Below are 26,293 nucleotides of genomic sequence, written 5' to 3' on the forward strand. Positions count from 1 at the left end.
TTCTATAACAGACACAGAGACCATATACAGTATAAAATAGTTCTCTAACTTGTATAACTATTGCATCACTCATTACTTGCTTTGCCAACAAGTTACTGATTCAATACTCACCTTTATACACAAATAGGAATTCAAAGCAGAAGTTTACTAAGAGCACCTGGTTAGGTTAATCTTTCAGTAGTATTCCCTCTGAAATTTCTGAGTTTGGTTAACTGTAAAGAACCTCTTACACTGCCCACTTACGATTCTACAGGCAAAAGAGCACCTCATCTATACAGGTGTGAAATTAATGACACGCCTACAAAACTCAGAAGCAGGATAACTGCAAGGATGCCTAACCTGTAAACTTCTGAGATAGTACAAGCTCTAAGTTTGTTTCCAAAAAGAAAAGAAAAAGTTAAATCTATCACTAGTTATATATAAATTCAAAATACAGAAGTATCTTACAAAAAGCCTAATGAAAACATAACTATAAACAGGTTAACAGGACCTGTGATTATCAACTTAAAAAGTTCCTACCATGTCATCTTATCCCTTGCTGTCATTACAGTCCAGTACTTACAGGTAATTAAAATGAATATCTTGAAGGAAAAGGAAAGGATACCCTAAAACGAGGTGAAGCATGGAAATAACACGGACCCAACGCTAGTCTACAACATGTGCTCCAGATGCTCTAGTGGTCTCACTATTACTATTATTTCCACTGTGGATATTTTTCAAAAGATGCTACAAACATAATTAATTCTAGGTACTAAAACTGTAGCATGCAAATAGTATTTTGAATTAGCCACAATACCATTTTGAATACAAGATACTAGCATTTACTGAGAACTGACTAGAAGCCAAGCACTTCACAAGGTACGTTACACACGCTGTCTCATTTAATCTTGTAATAACCCAATGAAATGGATCATATTATTACTGTTATTATTATTATTATAAAGAATCAAATTGGGAGAAACTGAGTAACTTGCTAGTCTAAGAAACTCTGAGTTGAACCTAGATCTATCAAATTTCAAATCCACTCTCTCCTTCCATTATACCATTTTGATTCACGGCTGAAACCATCACCGTCACATGGATTTAGGGTGGGAAATGTACCTTCAAATATAGAAAGTAAATTAAAATACTGAACAAGTCTTTGATCTACAAGTCTGAAGCAGCTCCAATGTTTCATTTAGAATACCTGAAGATACAGGAGAAAAACACCTAGGTCCAATAACACACTGGAGCTTTTGCACACTAAGGTACTGCTATTAAATATCAAATAAACAAAATACTTCATAGGGCACATCATACAAAATACCATAAACTCTAGGTTCAAAAGAACCTGAGCAGCTATGCAATCTGATGAGAAACCTGAGGCTGAGAGAGAATAGAGGGCATGTCCAAGGTCAGATAATGGTGGCAGATCCCCTGAATCTGGTGCTCTTTCTACTTTATCCCTAGTTGGCTCTTTCCCCCTCTTTCTATGTATTTTATTTTAAAAAATAATAAAGTACACTCAATGAGTCAGACTACTGACCCCAAATAGTTTCAGTGGTAACAAAAGCAGTAATTTATTTACTCTTCTGTTGCATCCTTTGCTAAAAAGGCCTTGGGGAGCAGAAACAGTGAAGAATTCCATTAATTAGAGTATCTAAAACAAACATAAGTGGCAATTAACAGATTATCAAATATGACAGTAGAATAAAATGAGCATAAAATAGTGTTCCCTTCCTGCCAGTCTATCAGGGAAATCTAGCTTTAAGCATCTTGCATGATGCCTGTGATCCAATCAGATCAAAGTGGCTGGTACAAGGGTCTAAGATACCATCTCACCTCACTCTAGCTCTCTAATGTAAAGCTGAGAACTGTGTTTACAAGAGAAGCAGATGACTAATCAGGGTGGCACTGACATTGCTTAGTGAATGAAAGTGAGACAGATCTTGAAAATGATTAAAGCCCCCAGTCACAAATAGTTGTTAATGACTATATACTCTGAATTTACAGGACAGCCTGATATCATGCTTTATTTTCATTTTAAATAAAAGCGGTTTGTTAAATGTAGGATAAATGAGATTCAATTTCTATGTCATAATTCTTTTCAAGTAGATTAACAAATCAGCATAAAAATGCTTCTGTCAAGCCATGGGCCTCAATTTGGTATTCTAAAAGAGAAATCACCATCACGCACAGCCCTCAACTTAAGATTCAAGTTATGCTCAACAAATTGATATAACACTGGAATCAAGCATTCATGCCTCTGTGATTCCTACCCAACTATCCCATCTGTTCTTTTCTAAAGGTACTAAGTTGTCTTTTTGGAGGGGGAGGGGGAGCAGCAAAGGAAGGGAATGGAAGGACTGGAAAGGAAAACTCAGAACAGTTCAAAGGGGCCTCTAAGTTATGAAACACAAGAGGTCTCTCCTCAACTCAGTCAGCTGATAGGAACAACAGCCAAAACATGGAAAGCACAAGCATTTGTTTGTCCATCAATTAAGGAAGGGCAGCAAGCATAAATAGACATAAACACTATAAATTATTACAGACACAAGTTAGAAAGTATTATCACTAAATGCAGTGATTACAAAAAACCAAAAGCCTACCCTTGTTTCTCCATGAAATGACAATGATATCAAACTATAAAACCCAAATTAGGGAATTCTGTTACTATAAAAGTATTCCTATTAACCTCCAGCAAGTGGATGAAGATGCAAGTTAAATTCTTTGTCAGATTTTTCATCTGCATACATTTTAATCAGTCAGACAACAGATTCTGAGCTGTAAGAGGAGAAGGATACATCTGTTGGATATGAGAAATTTAACACAAAAACACACACAGGACTGTGTGATGACATTCCAAAATGCTGTGAAATAAAACTGGCCTCAAATCAACATTTTGAAGGTCCACAAAATGTAAAGTATTAAAAATACACACCTCCCCCTGTGAAGCGCTTACACTCTTAGGACATATGACAGGTTAAGTCACACAAAGGAACACATCACAACAGCATTATTACAGATACATAAAATCAGCATCTATTGAGTCTGGATTTTTGTGGATTTGACACACAAGAAAAGATGAGAAGCTCATATATGATTTATTGTCTTCCTAAGTGGCAGACACTGTGCTGTGTCTCCTTATGCATGTCTCTAATCTTCACTCTTAAAACCCAACACCAAGTAAGGTATATCCAGATGAAGTTTACACTGACCCTAGTATAGAGATGAAGAGAATGGGCTCTGGGGACTAACTTGGTTCCAATCAGCTCATCTGACAGATTAACCTTCTTGGTGACCGTGGGCAGGTCACTTAGCCAACTGTCTCCCACTTTCCTCAATCTAACTTGGAGATACTAGTAGACTCCACCTTAGTAGGAGGTTTTGACTAAACAGAAGGATGGCTGTAACAATCTGGGCAGCACAGAGTAAATGCATCCTCTGTGCTAACTATCTTTATTATTACTGTCCAAGATCACAAAGCTAGCAGGTGGCAGAGTTCTCTCTAGAACCCATGACCACAGTGGCTACAAAGTACATCTTTTCACTCTATACTAAGCTGCCTTCTAGCAATTTTCAACAACATCCAGAAAAGCAGTAGACCACCTCTCAATTCTTCTTAGCTGGGAAGGGAAGCCTGAGGCATATGTCATACAAGAGGACTACAGAAGGTGAGGGCAATTAAAGAGGAAGACTCCAGGGTGTTGGGCCCAGTGATAGCCAGAGGTAGGAGCCATCATCCAGAGCTACCCAGTCTACAAAGGCATCTCTCTGAGGAAAGGCAACACAGCCAGGATTGGAAGCAACTGTGGACCAGGGCTCAGAGGCAAATACTACTCACACGACAATGGCCAACCACGCTAATGTACTCTGAGCCTGTGATTCTCGGGGCTGACGATGCGTAAAATGTAACTTGCACCAGAATTTTAATTTTTTTTAGGGGAAAGTTATACCTGAAAAATTCTCTAGATACAAAAATAAGAGAAACTAAAATATGTAAAGTAGCGAATCAGATAGAAACATTTCATTTGGGGTAGGCTCCTCCCATAAAAGCAAATACTTCAATATGGACTTCAACAGAAAATAATTTGAAAAGCAACCAACACTTTAAAAATCATATAATATATTCCGAAGGTAAACAAATATTTCTGAAATCACTTACTGCCACGTATATGGATTCCAGAAGGTTAGGTAAATCATGAAGGGAAAACCTCCAAGACTAACCCACATTATTTTGCCTTAATGGAATTGGGTTACATTCAATATTATTTTAAGTAAGTGGATTTTTGGTTGGGGTCTAGAAATTGTGTAGTTATAGGGATATTTTTGTTGTAATGGTATTTGGTATAATCAGATTTGATTTGTACATCTCCCAAAACAAATGTTGTGACAACCAGAAAAAATTTCCGGATCTTAGGCCAAACAAAACTAGCTCTTTAAAAATTTCATTCCTTGTAGGATGCAAAGACTATACAATTCTCTCTGATATTTATTCTGAATATCAGTGATGTATCCTCTACATTTCTGAAAGCCAAAGGCACATAATTTATAGCAGAGTTTCTGAAACTGTGCCCTTTTCACTGGTTGCTGGCATTTAAGGCATGTTTTCACACATCTTGCAATGTTCTGAGACTACCCAAATTGACTGGAATTACATTTTTAAAGCATTTTTAATTGAGTGCCTGGGCTAAGAGTGTTCTATGCCCCACCTGCCCTCACTTGTACTTGTTTCTGTAACAGAACTCTAATTGCGGTTGTAGAAACTTTCCACTTAATCTAGTCCTTCTTTTTAGGGTTTTCTGAGCTTGAGAATTGTATATTCCTTTTCCTTAACTTTTAAATAAAATAAGTCTCTACAAAGAAACACAGTTGGTTTTTAGCTGGTGTTTAGTTTTGACAACCAGAGAAATGTGAGATTTAAATCTAAGCTAACATGCTCTCAAAGTGGCATCTTAGGTAGGAGGAAGGAAAAAGAAACAAAGACTTGAGAATTCTCAAGCATAGCTGACCCCACAAATGCTTCCTGGGCCATCAGTGGAGATGTCACTTTTCTAAAAACAAAGGTGTGGTGATTGATAAAAATGGGCAGCCCCAAACACAGCCCCTGGGGTTCTCAGGTCCTCTCTCTCACAGAAACAGATCATCCAGGAAATGGCTCTAAACATCCAGATGAAGTAATTCTCAGAAAACAGAGTCATTTGAAAGACACCTCACAGGCTTTGCCAGACAGGCCCCAGCCCCCATGGGAGCTGAAATCCCATCTGCACAGAGGCTCCTCACTGTCCACCCCCATGGGAAGCCTGGCAGTGCCAGCACTCTCTCCAGGAGGGCAAGCACCACCCTATGCCCAGTGTGTTGTTGTGCTTTCCAGAACTCTGGCCCTTCTGTCATTCCTATTAAGAAAATATGGGATTTGCTTGAACCCTGTTGGTACCGACTCTCTGAGTAATCTGAATTTGCATCCTGGGCACCCTCTCCCCGCAATGGGAGGGGTTCCTCATTTTTGTAAGCTCTGGAAGACAGCTTTGTGGCAGTGCACCATCACCCCAAACAGCACAGGCCATATGAAATCTTCCAGATTGACATTTTTATGGAGAAACTGAGGCCAATCTCTCTACTGGAACACAGCAAACACGTAACACTCTGAGAGAATACTTCTTTTGTTAATATTCACCTTCAGGAGAACACACTCATACAGGGGTGGGGCACAGTCCTTCATCTCCCCTGCAGGACGCAGGCCTGCATGCTGCCCCTGCACTCCAGAAGCTGCAAGTGTCCTTTCTCCCTCAGATGCACTCCTGCCAAAGCCCAGACGTACCAAGACTGACTCTCGCCTTGTGAGACTGCTCTGTGAACTCAGCCTTGAGAGAAGGAGCTGCAAATAAATCAGTATTACCATGCAGGGATGTATGCTCCTTCCCCAAACAGCCAACCTTATTGACAGGGATTAGGTGTATGAGTAGTAAAATAATGAAAAGCACCGAGAGTCTCCGCAGCTCCACAAGCACCTGCTGGGTATAACCCTTTCCCCACACAATTAGAGGAACGCCGGAATTGTGACAGTTTACAATCCTGGAGGGGCAAGTCCACTTTACAGGTAATCTGACATTGAAGTAAAAGAGACTGCCTGCAAAATGCAAGGTAAACCGCGAGTCACTGTCCTCAGGCCGCTCCTTTGGCGCTCATCAGGCTAGTTAGTCAGGCTGATCAGCAGCTTCTCCTACCAGCAGAAGCACACAGCACCAGCACAGCAGGGGAACAGCTTTTAAAACCGGGATAGGGACTAACAGGAACCCACAAGGTTCTCCCTGTTTGGTCTCCAATTTCAACTATTATGAGTGGCAAGTGGTTTTGGCTGTAAAACATATAAAAGTCACGTTCTCAACCGAGGTTGAACTATCTGGAATCACGAAATCCCCTTTGGATTTAAATCTGTGCTCAGATCAGGTAAAGTTAATTCTCAACCATCTGCACGTACAAGATTCATTCTGTAGTTTTGCAGCAAAATTTTAATCCCAGAATAATTTCTCCCACAGCCTGGCACATTTCTAGTTTGCTGCTTTCTCCTGTCAGGCTGGTGTTTGCTTGTGGAATGCAAGTTAATTTAAATATTAACACCCCCCCCCCAAGAATAAATGCAATCAAATTACTTTCAAATTATCCATATTGTACACTAAAAAAATTGTAAGAGTCACTGAACACTTATTAAGTGTCAGGCACCTTTAAACATTTACTTTACCCCTCCCCCTGACAGAAAATAGAACACTAGGGATGTAGCTTGCCCAAAGTCACAAAGCTGGTGAACAGCAAGAAGGCAGGGTTTGAACCCAGGCCACCTGACTCCAGAGCTTGTGTTTCTAACCAGCATCCCTGCACTGCCTTTCCCCTGCAGGCTAGCTGGGGTTCACAGCGTGTTGTACACAGATGTGGACAGGTCGCAACACCCACCAGCTTTTCAGCATTGAGAAATGTGGTTCAAACTGAGTGTACAAAGAGCCGCCTTGAGTCACCCTTTACAAGGGTGTTATTTTAGCTCTAAGAGCACAGCAAACATGAATACTGCTCCAGTAGTGAGTGGGAAAGGAGGAGGAGGGAAGAGACCTGTCTGTAAAACCTGTCTCTTCCAAAATATGCTCACCCTTGTGGCTCTGGCCATGGCCTGAGGGGTGCAGTGGGCTGATCTATTTGTCTTGGCCTAAGCGAATTTCTCTGGAATTCATTCCTTTCACTGGTAAGCCTTTTACTGTGTTTTTGCCCAGGGTTTCTTATAATTCTGGATTCATGATGAGTCAAGTCTGTGGAGTCTTGGTCTCTCTCACTTCTTCTAGCTTGTTAACAATGAAAACTTCTTGCCTTACTGTCTTTCCCACGTTTTCTAACTTGCATGATTTCCCCGCCTCCTTCCTCCCTTGCGGACTAACCTCTATCAGAAACACCACCTACTGGGTCACACAGATGCATTTATCCCCACCCAGGACAGTCTTTTCAGGGATTTCTTCCTTACGAACTTTAGATCTAGGTCCCTACACCTGATTGCCTAGTGATGAAATAAACAAAATATCACCCCAAGTTGCAACTTGGGGAGCATTTGGGTTGCAGTTCTTTTTAACAAATTTGCCCTTGAAGTTGCCCCCCACCTCCCAACTGATTACTAGTCTCTAGGACTAAGATGCTACAAAGATTACAACAATCTAACATTCCCACTTTTAACATAAACTCAGTAAATTCCTATTCTTCTCCACTGAAATTCCTTAAGATATGGTCACATGAGGTACGGGAACCAAAGAACAATTACACAAAGGTACATCTATTCTTTTTGTCACTGGTAGAAGAGGAGAATCCAATGGATAATGCTGGAGAACAGAACACAGTGAAGAGGAAGCAATGGCTGCCTCCCTGCCCCAGCACTGGGTGAAGTAGTTAACGACAAAAGAACGTCTTACTGATAGTACCCAGAGTGCTCTGGACAAAAACTGGAGACCAGACACAAAGACATGGTTTAATAGAACCATTCAAATACATTTTCAGTAAACTTTCCATTATCATATCTCAGAAATGCACTGTCCCAAAGGGTATTTTAACTTCCTAAATACAGTTTCTAAATATCCTTGCCCATGTTTTATAAACATTTTTCTGGCCTTACTATGTATTCTAAATCCTTTACTTGCCAGGAAGGCAAATTCTGTGACAGTTATCCCTCTCCTGCACTGTGGTAAGGTTTGCTGGTTGGTGCTTTTAGAGAACCCCCAGAGACCTATTCAGATGAATTCTTCAGAGGGGCCCTTCTCTAAAGCCCACCCACTTCCACTAACTATCTGTGCACTGAAAACCCACTCTGCAGCCTTTCAGTCAATACTCAAAGAGAGCGCTCACGTTGAGGCATTTTAAACAGGGGAAATATGCATACAACCCCTCAGCCAAGCAGACCTTATATTTTGGTTTGTGATAGGGAAAATACATGCACAAATGAAGCCTGAGGAAGACCAAATGCAAAATGAAATCATCGAGCAAAAGGACAGCGGCTTCTCCGACACTCAATCATTTTCAGTCACACTATGTTGTCCAGTAACCTGCATTGATAATTCCTCATGAATAAAATGCCAGCATTATCATCTGCAGCTATGTTGTTGACATGCTTTTGCTATTTCACTAAAAATACCATTAATTTTCTGGCTTCACAACAGCTGAGCTACTCCCCATTTGAATATACAAAAGAGCATTTTGTTTAAACCAAATTAAAAGCGTTCCAGTAAATGACTTCCATTTTGCTAGCTATACTATTTTAGCATATACTGTTTTTCTTAATCCTCCCTACTTCAACGTCATGCCTGTCATTTCCCCAATCTGAAATACTTTCATTATTAAAAATATTGTTCTTAAGGTGGGGAGGGGGAATCTAGAAACCACTTCTGTTATAGCATTCCTGGCCAGCAACACACTTATAGGGCGTAAGTACAGTGTGGCTTTTTTTTTTTTTTTTTAAGATTATAGGACATGGTAGCCTCCTTAATTCTCTCACCTCTGTGAGCCAAGGTACATAAACAGCAAACTAGTTTCCAGGTACCCAAAAAGAAAAGTCCTACACACACACGAGAGAGAGAGAGAGAGAGAGAGAGAGAGAGAGAGAGAGAGAGACCACCGACACCACCTTCCATTTCCCATCTAGATAAGTTCCGACATCCCCCATTTAAGTCAGAATGAAAACCACTACTCCTGCCAAGCCCTCCTGGCATCTCACCACTTTATTTGTTCCCATTTGTATCTAATACTTTTGTCAACAGTTCAACAAAAGTCAAAGCAAACAACCCACTGCAAACACTGGGGGTAACAGCAACAAGCATGAATCCTTCACAATTATCCAGCCCAGCTGCTCAGAGCTCATCCAGGCTGTTTTCATTTACAACAATGTCAACAAAAGGCTGAAACCCAATAACTAGATGGGTCAATACGGCCACTGTATACCCTATGAAGGAGGAAACGCTGTGCTCCTCCTTCCCTGCTTCAGCAAACATGTCGAATAATTCAGTCAAATGGACAAGTGCTTGTCTAATCATTTGTTATGTGAATTATTCAACAACTTTCCACGTAAACCACTAAACAGGACTCTTCAAATATTTCTGTGGCACTTCTAGCCGTCCAACCATGGAAGCACACGAAAGGGACAAAAGCAGATGAAAACAGAAATCATGACCTGAGTTAGTTCCAAGTGAGAATCTTTGGTCTAAGAAAGCAGAGTCTTTACAACTAATCCTTTTAGGTCTAACCTTGCTGGGCATTGTCATACAGGCCCAGGCTTCCCTGTGGCCCAGCCTGGGGGCAACCTATGACCATGGAGCTCCACTATCTTACCTTACTCAGCTTTAAAAGTTTCCCCCTGCCTTTCACAAGCACTGCAAATAGGTACAATATGCATTTATGATTTTTAATAGAGTATTTAAAAAGTATAGTTAGGCATGTATTAACCACCTACAAAGCGTAGTTTAAAAGCACCTGTTCCTAGATTACATTTGACAATGTCAATTCCCTGGCCTAATTTTGAATAAAATGTTGCTGTTTATTTACCAAAGAATTATTTTGAGATGTTACACTTCCAAATCCCCACTTCCCTTTCTTTTCTCTTAAATGTATGGCTTGTGAAATCATATACAAACCAAACAGCTTGATAAGAGGGGCTTGACCTGGCGTCCGGGCCCTCATCCTGCAGAGCCCCTCCCTCAGGACCAAGAGGACAAGCCCACCCACATCCTCTACCTATCCCCCTCTAAACCATGAACTGGGTACCAGGACCCTGAAATTTCCTGCCCAAAGGCTCACGTTCAGGGTCAACACAGTTCTTTTTCCTGGAGCCTCCCAGAGGCAGACTCAACTATTGGTATAGGTATACCAGACCTGAGGAGGCCATTGAGGTGTAATGAAGCTTTGACGTGAGAGCTGGGCCATCTACAAGAAAATATGTGAAGGCCCGTGCCATCTAGCAATGAACTCCTAAGGAGCCTGAGAACTGTAAATCCAAACCTGGCCTTTCAGATAATTGCGATAATTATTAACTGAGTTTATAACTTTAAAATACTTAAACATATGGTATGAGAGCCTCTATCTGTAATTTTTACCAGGCCCACAAAGGCTAGGGGTTGGCCCAACAGGAAGGTATCATGCACAGTTTTGGGAATCCCATCTTTTGAGACCACTCTATCACCAAACATTCCACCGCAGTACTGTGTGTAAGAAAATCATGTGAGAATTTTTTCCTTTAAGTACTATTTGTTTTTACAGATCCACATATCTACAACAGTAACAAAAGTATGATTTTACTTCTCTAAATACTTTAAAAACACAATAAGAGTTAAAAAGTTAAAAATAAAAGTCAAGATTTATTCCTGTTTGCTGGGCCAGTACATACAGTAAGGATAAAATATCAGAATACTGGAAACATTTTCCCTCCTATATTATTTGTGTTCTTTCCTTTTATAGCCTTCAAACATCCAGATTACAAACTCACTGCTTTTAACACACTTTGTCTAACACAGATGAAGGAAAACAACAGAGATTCAAACTCATTCAAACTCATTTCCTCTCCTCACTATAGCCAGCTTACTTACTGCCACTTATTACTGTGGAATTTTCACTTCTTACCATGAATGTCTAAGAATTTTTACAGTTTGGGGCATAACAAATTGTGCTTTCAAAAAAACAAATACCTGTCCAGGACACAAAAAACACAAGTTCAGAATTCTATTTCCTTTTAAGGGTCTTTAATATTCCCTGTACCTGTTGTATTTCTGAGGCTGCCTTCAAGCAGCAACTACAACGTTGGTAACTTTAAAAAAGATTCATGAAAGAAGAAAATTCCATCCGAATGGAAAAGAAGCTATTTACTGGGAGCAGCAACAGAAAACTATTTCCCCCCCAATCAGAGAAACTACCTGAAAAGTGATTGGGTACAATCACTCAGAAGTCTCATGATAATATTTTAGCCCGATGGTCCAAATGTTTCACTGATTCCTACGAAACAGTATCTGAATAAGAGTAAAAGGCACCTTCAAGATTGGGAGGCTACAGAACGTTGCCACTGGCATTGCCGTGGGTGTTTGCTAAAGGTTCCCTGTTTACCTGTATTTGCACATCAGCCCTGGCAGCTTCCTGGGAAGACTGCCTTCAGAAGCTAGTTCTCCAATCAGCATAGACTAGTTCTATATGCACAATTTAAGAGAATTCAGGACTAACTGGAAGCTCAGAAAGATGAAGGGGAACAATCCATTAATGTATTTTTTTCTACTCAGAAGACAGCATATCTCAGTTCCATACTTCAACAGGAAAACGATTTGAGGAAAGGGATTGTATCTAATCTTTACTATGCACCCCCAATGACGCAGTGCAGACCTATTTGCCCTCCAGCTGCCAAATCAATAGCTACTAACTTTAGTTTATTTAGACTGCATTGCTCCATTTTCAAGCTCATCTATCAATACCAACAGGTTGCAAAGTCAGAAACCATTAAAATAATACTTTCTGCTTAGTTGTCTAATGGGAAATCAGGAAAAATCTCTCAGCTACAGAGGTACAGCTGTGTCTTTTTAATATCCAAAGCAAAACATACAAATTGACAAGTTCTTCCTACTTAAATGCCCCTCAATTTAATGACAATGAAGCAAATCAAAAAGATTAGGACAAAGCACAGAGCTTTGTCTTAATATGTTTATTAACAGAATTTCTCACCCTACATGCTAAACATAACAGACTATATCCAACATGAGACGTTTCATATGTAATAGTCTTTCCTCCCCAGGAAACAGGATCAACCCATAGGGGAAAATGGAGACTGAGAAAAAAGGGTAGAAGGAGAAGAAAGGAAGAGGAGGAAATTGAAAACAACAAGGGTGAGCAAACCAGTTTACAAGGAAGCGCCTGGCGCTAACAGAAGGGACGCAACACACAGGACACGGAGGGCACTGCAGGCTGGAGGGGGTGCCGCCTGAAAATTTCAGTGGGGGCAAGAACTGAAGACAATCCTGCCAGGAGTGGGGGAGTAACTACTCATCAAACAATGCCAAAGTATTGTTCCTGGATGCGTCTCTATTTAGTCATAGTTTGCTCTCTTCTCCCAAGGGCAAAGCTGTCACCAGCTCAGTTTAAAATTTCTCTAAATAAGGTCAGACTAGGTTACTACAAGATTTTATTATCAAAACAGATTCCAGCCTAAGCTTCAGGAGTCTCATTCTGACCAGTCCAATGTGATTTGGTTATAACCCCAAGAGCAGGGACCGGGGCTGGGGCAAGGGTATGGAATAACTCACAGACCTTTCAAGTCCTGATAACTGAGGTATAAACACAAGTGATTATTTCAATTTTCTCTAAAGATTATTTTTTCAGGGCAGCCCAATAAACCTAATAATGCCCAGATTTACTAGGAAATTTTTTATTCATTCCCCCATGCACCAGAAAGTAAGCTAATAACATCCCACTGAGAGTGCTGTCAGGCCAAATCCTGCACTGCTGAATGCACCACCAGGATAAATCTCCCTTCACTTGCCGTTTCACCATCCACTTGAGAGCCAGGCCCTGGGGACTGCTCCAGATTACCCCTCCACACACAGTGTCACAGGCACAAGCCCGAGTGGCCCAATCAGTGCCAAGAAAAGAACAAACTAAAAAAGATTAATTCACAGATGTTCATGCATTTCACATACACTGTGCCCCATGGTCCGTTGCTAGGGCAACGGGAGACCACCAGTGTGAGCTTTATTGGCTTTATGAAGTGTGTCTCGGGGACTATAGTCCGAGAAATGCTGCATAATATTAGTGTGGCTTTTTTGAAGCCTTGTTTTCAGTGTTTATCCACATTTAACCTTCTCACTATTATAAAGGGCATTGTTATGCATAGCCTTCAACCCCCCCTATCACCACCAAACTGCCTCAACTTTGTATCTAGAAACATTAAAATGCTTCTCCTGGGGGTCCATTTTGGGAAGATCCAAGTTAAACTGTTCAGCCAATTCCACCAGGAAAAAAAAAAAAAAAGGCCTACAACCATTTAAAAGATCACTATATTAGAGCTGTCGACCACGTTAGCCATTTCTGAACAGTAAAGAAGCTACAAACCAAAATATACACGTGCCCCTTATTTTCTACGCATTGGGAGGAAACTTGCTTTTGAATATCAGGGGTTGATTCTAACCAGACGGAACAGCAGAACCAGCGAGCCTTATCAGGCCCAAAGTCTCTCCCTATCCAACAGAACTTTCTGTGATGATGGCTCTCTTCCATGCCTGCAACTAGGATGGCAGTTAGGACAGCCATGCGTGGCTACCGAGGACTTGAAGTATGGCTAGTACTGAGAAACTAGATTTTTCAATTTTATTTCATTTTAACTAATTTAAATTTAATAGCTTCATGTGGCTAGTGGCTACCATAATGGACAGTGCAATTTTACTGGCTTACCAGACAACTACACAGGTTTTTAAAAGTTCATAAAAACACTGTCTTTTTATGCTTTTAGTTTCCGCTTAATTCATAAAACTCTAAGTAATGTACACAGAATAGTATTCAGGACTGTGGCTGCCTCTCCTCTCACTGTGTGGTTCCAAAGGCCTCGGTACTCGGCCTAATCAGCCTGGTTCTTTGTCCAACAGGCCGGGGGAGGAAGAGTGACTTCCCCCCTCCCCCACCCTGGGTGGGAGGTTAAAATCACAAATGTCACAACTCTCAGAGCAGTTGCACAGATCAAGTGTTAATCTAAAGGGAAGGGGTGGGTGAGGGGGAGAATATGGGTTGGCGGGGCCGATCTGGAATGAAGAGGAGAAAAATAAAGCCAGTGAATAGATCAATTGAAGCAACAGCTTACATTCAGATTCACAGGAGAAAGAACACACCAAGACAATCATTTCCTGGGAAAAGCTCAAGCCTAATGAGAATTTACTCTGCTCCTTTATGTGACAACCAGCCCTTTTGTGGCACGGGCTTCCTGACTGACAGGAACCCGGGGCCCCTTAATAGGATTTCCATATTATTTCCAACACCTGCCCAGAAGTTATTTGTTTACATTGAAGGAGGCAAGATTCCCAAATCAGACATCTGCTTCTAGTTCAGGCATATCTTAGGAAACCATCTAGAAAGCAGCTTTGTTACCATGGTGACATTTTTATTTTTCCTCTTTTTTAGTTGGCTCAAAACATTAGCATTCCCAATTTTATTTTGTTGTTCAAAAGGCCAAATATCGCTCAAGAAAACAGAAGTTTAAAGAAAGATAAATGAATACTCAAAAATTTCTAAAATAATTAAAATGACCATAAGGAAGAATAAATAAAAATGAGGTATTATTATACCGCCTATCAGCTTCTCTCATTGGGTGGCATCACTAACCTGTTTACCTTCCCTCCCTCTCCCCTCTTCTCTTTCCCTTAAATATGACACTCAGCAACTTGAAAAAGTACCAATTTGGGGGAGAAAAAAAGGTTCAAGAATCCTTAGGGTGTGACATACAATTAAATAACGAATCCATTTTCATGAAAAAGAATTCCTCAAGCTCACCCTACAGCCATGGTGAGGGACAGGAAAGTATAAGCTTTGCGTGAACACTGGTGGTTGAAGAAGGGACGGAATAATAAATATGAGGGAAGAAAGGTAGACTGCAAGTGAGTAGATTTCATGTATGCGTATGTTGCTGTTTTCCTGTTTCTAGTGAAGCAAAACTAGAGGCATCACTGAACCTAGGGGTGGGGGGAGGTGGGGACTTAGCCACCAATTACAACTATCACAAATAAACAGGAATTAAAGCGACAATACTAATAGATGATGCTTAAAATACTTTTTTTAAAGAGGTGAAATTTATTACATACAGAAATATTTGGATTGGTTCTGAATAATGAATCTGATAAAGTCATATTACGTATTATGTTCAGTTTCTAGATTCAAAGTTAAACAACTAAGTATTCAACGCTAAGATTTAGTTTTGATTTGCCAGATCTAAGCAGCATTATTTAGTCTTGAAATATGATTTCATTAGTTTCATCTAACAGCAAGTTTATTTAAAAGAATCCAAAACTCTTGCAGAAGGTATTAGTCAGCCCTCAGCAAACTTCCTTTCCAGTCCTCTTTATGAACCTGAATTCTATTCAACTCTGTCCCAAGGCAGCTGTCATGGTAATTATCAGATATGACTCCTCTTCCATCCAAAATTACAACCCTTTTTAGTGGCTGGCCCCAAGGTGTAGAGAGTCTTTAACGCAGAAGAATTTGAAGTACTTCAAAGCACCATAAAACAAAATACACAAGCTGGGCAGAGGTAAGTGTTGCAGTAGAAATAATTCAAGAAATAGAGAAGTGAGGATACTGAGCATCCCCCTGGGTAATTTTAGGATTTTTCCAGAGTGGGTTAAGTGATACTATATAAGAATATAAAAAAGATGGTGAACCATTCTTTCAAATAATTCTTTTGTTAGAATTACCTACATTTTGAGAAACAAATGCTTTTGAAATTCAAATGCCAGTTTAAACAAATAAATATTGAGCCCCTTTAAAATTAAAAACAAAAAACATGTTGAATAAAAATTTTATGATGTAATATTTTTACAAGAGATGAAATGCATTCTAATTAAGTTAATTAGAGACATTAAACACAGGGATGAAAATGTTTGTCTGGTAACTAAGAGGGTTGGTTTATAGAGGAAAAGAATTAAACCGCCCTTGCCAAAAATCAGCCGGGGAAGGCAGACCCCACAACCAGCCAGCCCCTGTTAATTAATATTTGTTCTGCCTCAGCGATTGGAGGAGGAGGGTGCAGTCAACAAAGCTTCCCCAGTCTCATCACTAACCCTTCATGCTCACCACCTGAGGACCAGCTATGCCCTAAAGATATTTATTCATCTGTTCGACAAACAAACAATTACAACATATTTTCTGGAATTAGGACACCTGTTACAATTTCACACAGCTTACATGCCTAGAGGCAGGTATCAATTAATACTGAACAAATTACTGCATCATAAACTCATAGAACAAAATTCCTGATTATTCTGTGATAAGGTAATTCTAAACAGGTAAATACATGTAGAAAAAATACCTCTACAAAGAAATAAAAAAGCAAGAGTAATGCTGAAACACTTAATTTTAAATTCCCATCTTATTTTGGAAAATTCAAAGAGTTAAACATTAAATCCTTGAAAGGTATACTTTAGAAAACTAAACTACTCCCCTACCACTCAACACCCAAAATGAAATATAATTACCATTGTGTTTATTTGGCTAATGAATGGCATGGCCAACTTTATTGCTGAAGCCTATCCTGTGGTATAAGGTTTGTATTGTAAAATTCACTTCTAGGACTGGACTGAATAACATAAGAAAACATCTACATTCCAAAAGCTTGAAAAAAAATGCCTGGAGTAGTAGCTTTGTGATTCAGGGAAGTCAAGTGACTTGCCCATTGACAGGAAGCTGACCTAAAGAGAGAAGATCCTAAATCTATTACAATTCCTACTCATCTTTGATTTGTCCTCCTATACAGTTCCACAAAGAAGATAAGATTCTTGCCTTGAAGGAGATAAAAATTTAGTGGGCAAGACCTATGCTCTGCTGGAGCACAGGACATCTAGGACAGTACCCCTAAGGAAATAGATTTACTTAATGTATTTTAAAAACCTTTCTTGAAAACGTATTTTTAAAAGCCTTCTTGAGACTTCCCTGGAGGTGCAGTGGTTAAGAATCTGCCTGCCAATGCAGAGGACTTGGGTTCATCTGGGAAGATCCCACATGCCGAGGAGCAACTAAACCTGTGTGCCACAACTACTGAGCCGGTGGTCTAGAGTCCAAGAGCCACAACTACTGAGCCCACGTGCCACAAGTACTGAAACCCATGTGCTACAACTACTGAAGCCCGAGAGCCTAGAGCCCATGCTCCACAACAAGAGAAGCCACAGCAATGAGAAGCCTGCATACCACAAGGAAGACCAATGCAGCCAAAAAAATTAATTAAATAAAATAAAAAAATTTTTAAAGGCAAAAAAGAAAAAAGAAAAAAAAAAAAAAAAAAAGAATCCACCTGCCAATGCAGGGGACACGGATTCAATCCCTGGTCCAGGAAGATCCCACATGCAGCAGAGCAACTAAGCCTGTGCACCACAACTGCTGAGCCTGTGCTCTAGGGCCCACGTGCCACAAGTATTGAGCCCATGTGCCACAACTACTGAAGCCTGCACCTAGAGCCTGTGCTCTGCAACAAGAGAAGCCACTGCAATGAGAAGCCCATGCACTGCAACAAAGACCCAATGCAGTCAATAAATAAATAATTTTTTTAAAAAAAGCCTATCAAGCAATATGTAGAGCTGGATTACAAATACAACATAGTCTGTGTTTGAAAGTAAAAGGATACAAATAGAATTCTTTTTATTGATGATCAGCATAAATTCCTAAAAATTTTATCTTGATTATTGGTAATCTCCATTGAACTGTTTATCATCAACATGTACATGCAAACCTAGATGTCATTCTTCTACCCATTCTCTCATCATAAGAAAGAGACTTTTCCTAGTACGATTCAGCAGAAAGTCTTGACACTACTGGGACACACACAGAGACATCTAGAATATGGGCCATTCTATGAGAAGGTTGGCCCATGGTCTTCGACAAATCAGTGGCACAGAAAAAATTTTAAAAGGAGGGAAACTCTTGCAAACCAATTTCAAATAATCGAAGAAATTTGCTTATAGGCTAGATATTAGAAGCTATCAAGGAATTATTTTTATTAAGTGATCTAAGGCATTATGGTTACCAAAAAGGGGTCCATTGTTTAAGAGAAATGTGTTCATTTTAGGTATTGAAGTACATAAGTGTAAAATGCATGCTGGAATTTGCTTTAAAATATTTTAGTAAAGAAATAAAGGAATAGATTTAAATGTGGCTAAAAACTGATAGCTCTTATATTTTAATGTTAAGTATATGGAGAATCTTGGCACTATTATTTCCACTGCTGAGTATATTTCAACTTTTTAATCACAAAGGATGAGACTGAGTCACCCAAAAAGCTCTCCTTTAGCCATGGCAATGGCTATGTGATCTTGAGCAGGGCCTCAACACCTCTAAACCTTTCCTCATATGTGAAATAAATAATAAATCAATAAACCTTTCCTCACCACCTGCCTTCACAATGAAAACTGAACTATGAGCTATACATGCTCAGAGATCAGTGAGGTTTACTGGGTACCTAGGGCTCCACATAATTTTTCGATAGGTTAGCATGGATAAATTGGAGTGCCCAAGGCACAGCCCTTAATGACATACCTTCTTTTCTCGGATTACTGATGTCTGAGGGGAAAACAGGAGATAATGCAAGCCCCACTACAGTTTAGTTTGTTGGTGGCTTTTGGGTTTTGTTTTTTTGGGGGGGGGGGGGGTTGATTATACCTTCTCTTTATAATATTTTATGGATTTCAACTTTAGGCCTGTGTCTTTTTGTAATATGTCCTTCTAAAGTCTACAGGCAATTAATCCCACCAAGCTTTCCCACAAAGGGTAAGATTACAAACCTTCCTATCTCACACAGGTATATGGTGAAAGGCAGTGAGTGTTAAAACCCAAATTGCCTGGGCCAAATAGTCATCCCCTCTTCTACCAGCCAATCTTTCCTCCTCAAGTGGTTTCTTCTCTGCTTTCTCCCACACAGGACATGCCAAAAAGGCACTTTAATAATGTGCCTTATTAAAGGCACACTCTTCAGACTGATATTCCTTTGCAACAGGAAAAAAGAGGCAGAGGGGAACAAAAACCAAGTTACGCAGGTCACACAAGATCCTGGAACAGAACCTTCACCATTAAGTCTTGATGTACAAAGTGAAGCAGCAAACAGAAGTAATCATTCTGTTAATTCAAGCTAAAAACCCACTTTTACCTGTAACACCCAACTAATAATAAGGCAAAAGTGCTTTCTTGGCCCAAATCATACACTTCAATTTGAACATAAAAACAGCGTTAGTCTAATTCTCCACTGATAAACCTTTATAGCCAACAGAGAGTAACTGGAGAGACAAGAAGAAAAGCAACGTATTATGTTTCAGTCATCTACATAGAATAAATACCAAAATACAGTTAGGGGAGAAGAAACAGGCATTGCCATAGATACAACTAATAAGCAAATCATTATGAAAACAAACAAAAACAAAGAATCCATACAGGAGGAAGAGGAGGAGTCATAGTATATATACCTACAGAAAAGTGTTTAGCTTGAAAAATATCTGTATGTAATTTTTTTTTAAAGATGCACTATCCATACTTATTATACCAGCACAAATTATGAAAGCTATAAAGTTCAGTATTGGCGGATTGTGTGGAAACATACTCAAATATTGCATTTGGCATTTTTAAATGTTGCAGCACTTCTGGAGATTAATTTGGCAATGTAAAAATCACTAAAAATGATCTTACTCTTCGATGAGGCATACGGCACTTTGGGGAAGACAATCCAATGAAATAATAAAAATAAAAAACCACCACTTAAAGGAAAAAAAATGTACTTATGCTATATTTTACAAATAAAAAATGGCAAACCCCTCACGGGCCTGAGTTGAGGAAGTTACTGCATTCAGGATAAAAACCAGGATACATAATGTACACAGAAAGGACTTTGGAAGTAATAAGGTAAGCACAATAACAGCAGCTCGGGAGAGATCACGGAGCTAATCAACAGCTGCTGATAGTGAATTCTGCCATTTATATTCAAGTTGGTCTTGATTTTCGTGGCTATATTTCGCTAGAAGGTGTAGACATTTGGGGTGTAATAAGACTAATTTCTCAATCTCAGATTCCTACTAAGTTTTAGGCAATCTGTCCTTCATAGCTCTCCATCATTACCCTCGTGTCAGCCAATCAGGTGGAAACTGAGAGTGACGTGAGGAACCTGATGACTCTTCTTCATGATCTGGGACCTCCAGTAACTAGGACGCTCCTGGCAGCATATGAAAATGTCTGTCACCACTCTGAAGCCAACCCAGCTCTACCCCTCAGCCCGCAGGAGGGATGGTCAGCGGGTTTCATCACCTCAGAAAATGTTTCCTTGGTTTCACTTATATCCTTTTAAGAGAAACTCCAGAAGACACTGAGAAAGTCCCCACTCAGGAAAGAGAAACAGGAACCTATTTTGGGCTTTCCTCCCTACCAACTAAGGGTGAGAGTGGACCATGGTCTGTGTTTCCTGGCATTTCCCCCAAATCCAAGGCTTACTGTGCACACATGTATGTGGGTACTGGATGGCCAAGCGACAAGCAGGTGCTTTAACTCCTTACTTCAACAGCCCTAGAACACACACCATTCTGGTTTCTCCTCACCAAATAAAATGATTGTTGGGCTCCTACAGTGCTTTCTCCTTTAGGTCCATATTTACATTCTCCATCCTTGTTGAAAAACTTCAGATACAGTTCTGCTTAGGAATAACTTCAGAAAACAGGCTTAGGAATGAACTTGACTACTGGAGCTATAGAAAAAAAGATCAATAAAGCCAATAGCATTTGGTTTAGTGGCCACAGAACTTCCAAGAAAAGAAAAGGAAGAAAAAGGGCCAACATTTTAACAAGGAAATTTCTTTCATTTTTACTTGACATCTAAAGGTAAAGCACCTTAATTACCTGAATCTTTACAGTAAGTTTAAATCTATATTTTATGAGCTACTCTGAAATCTGCCCTGTTTAATAATCTGTAATGTCAAGAAAACATTTTAAAGTGTCTCTCACAATTAAACCCATCCACAACCTTGTATAAATCAAAATTTTGCTACCATATCAAAATGTTACACTGGGGCTGTATAACACTGCCCACATACTCATTACATGCAACACTAATTACTACCAGCAGATTCAGAATTTTCTGCACATTAGAGGCTTTTAGAGGAGCTATAAAAAATTTCAGGCACCATTAATTTAAATTTGTATTGAAATTTCCTTTTGACAGATGGCCAAAAATTACTTATTATTTAGAGTACCAGAGCTGCCTGTTTGCACATTAGAACAGGAAAGGGAAAAATTAAAAGCAAGAAGGAAATTTATGTCACGTTCATTACCTGTTAAATGTTAAGGAGCATTATCCTGCATGAATAAATTATTTCATACAAGCCCAACTCCAGCTGCAGGCAACTGGCATGCTCCGGCTGATAAAAACCATCTCTAATCACACATCAGACAATCACAAAAAGCCCCTCTTAACCAGGAACCACTTACAGGAGGATGAAGACAATCGATGGAACAAGCAACTAACTGCTTCTCTGAGCAGCACAGAACACATTTACAAAAATTAGTGAACTATTTCACCTTGCAAAGCCACAGCACAGCCCCAGACCTGACACAATGCAACTTCAAATTCAAGAACGGTACCCAACAAAAATATCTATTTATAGCTACCATTCCATAATAAATCAAGGCAAAGCCATCCGTCTCTATTTCCTTTTGTTTTTCCCCTGGCTTCCAAGCTATATAGATACTCACTCCCAGACTCATCCTGAATGATTATAGATGATTTCAAAATATACCTTACTCTGGCATGAGGGACCATAAAATGTAATTGACACAAAAGTGTGCACTGGAGTATAAATATTTTCACAGTCTTCTGGGAGTGGAGCATGAGAGGAGGTTTTTGTTTAGTTCACTGGCCTGCCTGAAGGTATGTATTTATCATATGAAGGCAGGGAATGTTTATGTTATTGGCCTCAGAATAACCAGGCAGGCTTTCCAAGGGCTACTACCAGCAAATCCTGGTCAATGCATTTACTTACTACTTCCTAAGTACATATGTGTGGAGTACTTACCACACTCTGATTAAGAATGTTTTTTAATTTAGGTACTGATGTTCATATTATACAACAAAGTATGCAACTGTAAATGCATAATTAAATAATTCACTGTGGGCAACTGTAAATGCTGACAATTCTACAGGTGTGCAGATACCCTTTCAAATTACAAAGATTCTTGAAGGGTAAAATAGTACATTTTATTTTCCATCATTTAATGACTTTGGGAAACAAACAACAACCCTACTCTCCCTTTATTATAAAAGGACAGGGGATAATGAGGCATTCAAAGTGACAGCACAGGCAGTTTCAGGGGAGTATTTTAGCCTCCGTACACATAAACTTTGCTAAAAACCGCAAGAAACGTAACTGCCTATGCTCCAAAACATTCAACTGTTACAAAATACAAGAAAACGAACTGACAGCATCTGTGCTTTTGGCCAATGCTTGAGAACTGCCCTTGCTTTCTAATCTATACAAAATACAATGGCACGTGAAATACAATTATCCACAATGCAGCAACGTATTTATATTGTGCCTGGCTCAAAAGTTATCAAGCAATTTCATGTTTTACTCATTTCCTGCCATGGTAGCCTGTTTTTCTTGTTTGCTTACTATATATAAACTCAGGCATCCTTAGTACACCCCTTTATGGTATTACATAAGCACATCCAAATCATTAGGTCCTAAATACTTTTCCTCTTTCCCTGCAACTTCTCTATAAAGAAATAGAGAAGGCAGATAAGACAGATGCAAAACCTAAGGAGAATAACTTGCTATACTAGAAACCAAGACATCATTAAATTTAAACAAACAAACGAACAAAAAACCACACAAAACAATTCTTTCTGGTGAAGAAAAGTGCTCTTAAATGTTTTGATAAAGAGTTTTGTAGGATGGAACTGGTTCCCAAAATATGTATTTCCTTATAAACCAAATTTCCCCCCATTATTATTTATCTTATAGCCAAAGCTTAACTGAAGAAAAGTGGTTATTCTTTTTCACATGGCAAAGAAATAAAAAGAGCAATGCAAGCCAGATCTTATAATTCAATCTTAGTCTATAAATCTGATTCTGATAGAGAAATGGGACCAATATTTTTAAAAAATCTCAAACACAACTGAATGCATTCCAAAAAGGCAGTTTACCACTACTTGGTAAAGCCCACCAAATCATCCTGTAAATCTCAAAGAATCCATTGCAAGATTTATTCAAATCATTTACAGCCCCCCTTTAAGCCATTCCTTCATCTGTAATTTTGAGTCCTACCTTGATGGAGTCTCTGTCTATAGCAGCAAAGGCAGATCAAACGGAGAGAAGGAAAAAAAAAAGTACCAGTTAGTTTACATAAAATCACACATTTGTCAAAGTTGATTTCTGCTAAATAATAAATGGCACAGATGTCAACTTTGCTGTAAAGTTAATTATTAATACTACTTGACCAGATTCACAAAGCTCCAATTTACCTTTGACACAATTTCAGAAACCAAAGCTGGATATTTGTGTTATTTATACGTCTTATTGACTTTTCCACTTATAAAAGTGTTTACAGACATGCCTCAGCTCTGGATCATAGCACTAAGATAACTGGATGACAAATAGTACAGTGCTTCCAACATCAGAGATGGGAAATGTATGTTTATGTGATAAAAATCATTTACCCAAGATTATAATTCATGGTAATGACACTGAAACAAGAACAGATATGAGGTTTTAATTATAACCACACCCTCCCGACCAATGAACCACCCATGTACTAAGTAAATTCCCATAAAGGAATGCTGGGAGAGAGTTTCATTTGCTTTTCTGCCATTAAGTAATAAAAACTACGAATAAGCACCATGCAAACATACAGTCATATCAAAATGTCTCTGCACCATCTATTTTAGTGGTGGGAAGAACCAACCTAGAAGGATCACAACTGGCCTTAAAATCAATTATTTACACAAACAACTACATTGTTCTTACAGGCAGAAATGATTTAATTTCATGCTTCTAAACAGACTGGGTGAGAGAGGTAGTTAAACCAACAGATTACATTAATTTGGGCTGCACTTTCTCAATTAGTAAGACTACTGAAATTGTTTCCTTACCTGCAAGATTTTCACTTCATTATATAGGCTGATCTGATTTATAAATAATAATTGAGTCTGTCAAATTATAAAGTGAGCTTTTATCAGTAAATCTGTCCTCAAAATAGATTCGGTCAAAATTAGCTATTAATGCCACTCACTATTTCAAACACTTCATTACTGATTTAGACTTGGGGAACTCAGGAGGTAGCAAGGGATCAGAGACAACAACCAGGAATCGCGTTCCCTACCCCTTGCCTTTGGGAAGTGCATTAACTCTGACCAACCACTATGATATCATTTGGTAAAAGACTGCTTCCAATCGTTAATTTACCTTCCAGTGGAAATCCTTTGTTTAGTCACTGGTAAAATGAAATCCAGAGACGGAATAAACAATGACATGCAGACCAACCTCAGCAGCAGGTAGGTAATATCAGATTGACATCCCAAGAAAACTGCTCACCTCTTTGGTGATCACTGTCATGGTGCTTCTTCTCATCTTTAATTGGAAGGTGGGACTGGCCTCCCAGGGCACTGGAGAGGGCCAGAAGGCCGGCGCTGCTACCAATAGGAGGAATGGCAGGGGGCTGAAGCCCTGAAGGGTGTGGGGTCAGAGGCACTGGCAGACCATGTCCATGTGATAAATGCTGGGCCTGGAGTTGTTGCTGCTGTGAGAAACGAGACAAAGATATTGAACTTGTTCTCTATATCTGAGATAACCCCCAACAACAAAAGGAGACGAAAAGAGGTGCAGAAAGATCCTGGAAGGCCCAGCATCCGTGAAGGTAATATTTATTCTATATATATATATAAATAAAAGGGAAGGAGATAAATAATAGAGAAATGCTATCTTTTTTACTTGGATTTAGTGGTTTTGCAATGCACTGTAAATAACTTCACTGTTGAATAGTGAAATTATCTACGTTACTTCTAATAGTTGAAATTAGACTTCTTTAACAAAGCATCTGTATTTTGGTCTCCAAAACATAAGGCCTCACTATCATACATCTCTAATCAAAACATATACGTGACTAACTGTTAAAGCAGTTATGTTGAAGAAAAAAAAGCTGAAAACTGAGAAAATTAGTGTTAAACAGTTCTCCCAGAACCACTGCACAGCATGCGGCGAGAGTTAATTTGAAAGAGAAAACCTGAATTAACAACCCAGAAAAGGAAACTGGTTGCAGCCACCGTTTTAAGCCCTTTAAGTGTCCTCAGCGGTACTTGAGCAAATTACTAAAGAAAATCTAATGTAGCAAGGCCTGGGTCCTCCTGTAGGCTTGCTCAATAATGCTGAAATAATTGGGCACTCTGTGCACGTTTAGTGATGCTCGAATGAAAAGCTAGAGGCCTGCCCTTGTACTCTTCTCCAGTGGCCGCTTCTGTGTTGTGACAGGTTTATCTGAGTGGGACTGTGATGCATGCACCAGTAACTGTGCTGACAAGAGTTTAAAGTCATTTTTACCAGCACACTGGCAACACATGGAGAAAGCCCTCGAGAGGCTGGAAGGGGAGTGCTTGACCTCAGCGGAGGCTGCAGCAAGCTGGGCTGCAGGAACCGCGGTGGGAGGGCCTTGCTGCCTCTCCTGAGGGGGAGCGGGCGAGGGGTGGTGATGGGAGGGTATTAAGTATGTTCCTCAACAGGAGTCCCACCTCAACCTAGACCATGCTTAACAATGTTCTGTGAGAACAAGTGTTGAGAAATTCTCAGACTAATTTCTGTAATGATTATATTTTATTTTTTTTTAATTTATTTATTTTTATTTATTTATTTTTTGGCTGTGTTGGGTCTTCGTTGTTGCGAGTGAGCTTTCTCCAGTTGCAGCAAGCAAGGGCTACTCTTCATTGCAGTGCTCGGGCTTCTCATTGTGGTGGCTTCCCTTGGACTCTAGGAGCGTGGGCTTCAGTAGCTGTGGTGCATGGGCTTAGCTGCTCTACAGCATGTGGGATCTTCCCCGCCCAGGGATCGAACTCA

The 26,293-nt window shown here is 39.6% G+C and overlaps 1 protein-coding gene across 11 annotated transcripts in view; it reads right to left on the reverse strand.

Annotated features, from left to right (window-relative positions):
• LOC130844810 (transducin-like enhancer protein 4) overlaps nt 1–26,293 on the reverse strand; it is a 140,507-nt gene that overhangs the window by 43,274 nt on the left and 70,940 nt on the right. For 7 of the 11 annotated variants that reach the window (XM_057721030.1, XM_057721024.1, XM_057721027.1 and 4 more), the window contains 2 exons: nt 24,782–24,986; nt 23,516–23,532 (listed from right to left, as the gene is read on the reverse strand). In XM_057721030.1, the coding sequence (XP_057577013.1) occupies nt 23,516–23,532; nt 24,782–24,986 (222 nt within the window). The remainder of the gene's footprint in view (nt 1–23,515; nt 23,533–24,781; nt 24,987–26,293) is intronic. The other 4 variants (XM_057721025.1, XM_057721021.1, XM_057721026.1 and 1 more) reach the window with 1 other exon arrangement.

The sequence above is a fragment of the Hippopotamus amphibius genome, chromosome 2, assembly GCF_030028045.1.
Source record: "Hippopotamus amphibius kiboko isolate mHipAmp2 chromosome 2, mHipAmp2.hap2, whole genome shotgun sequence".
In the NCBI taxonomy this organism is placed as follows: Eukaryota; Metazoa; Chordata; class Mammalia; order Artiodactyla; family Hippopotamidae; genus Hippopotamus; species Hippopotamus amphibius.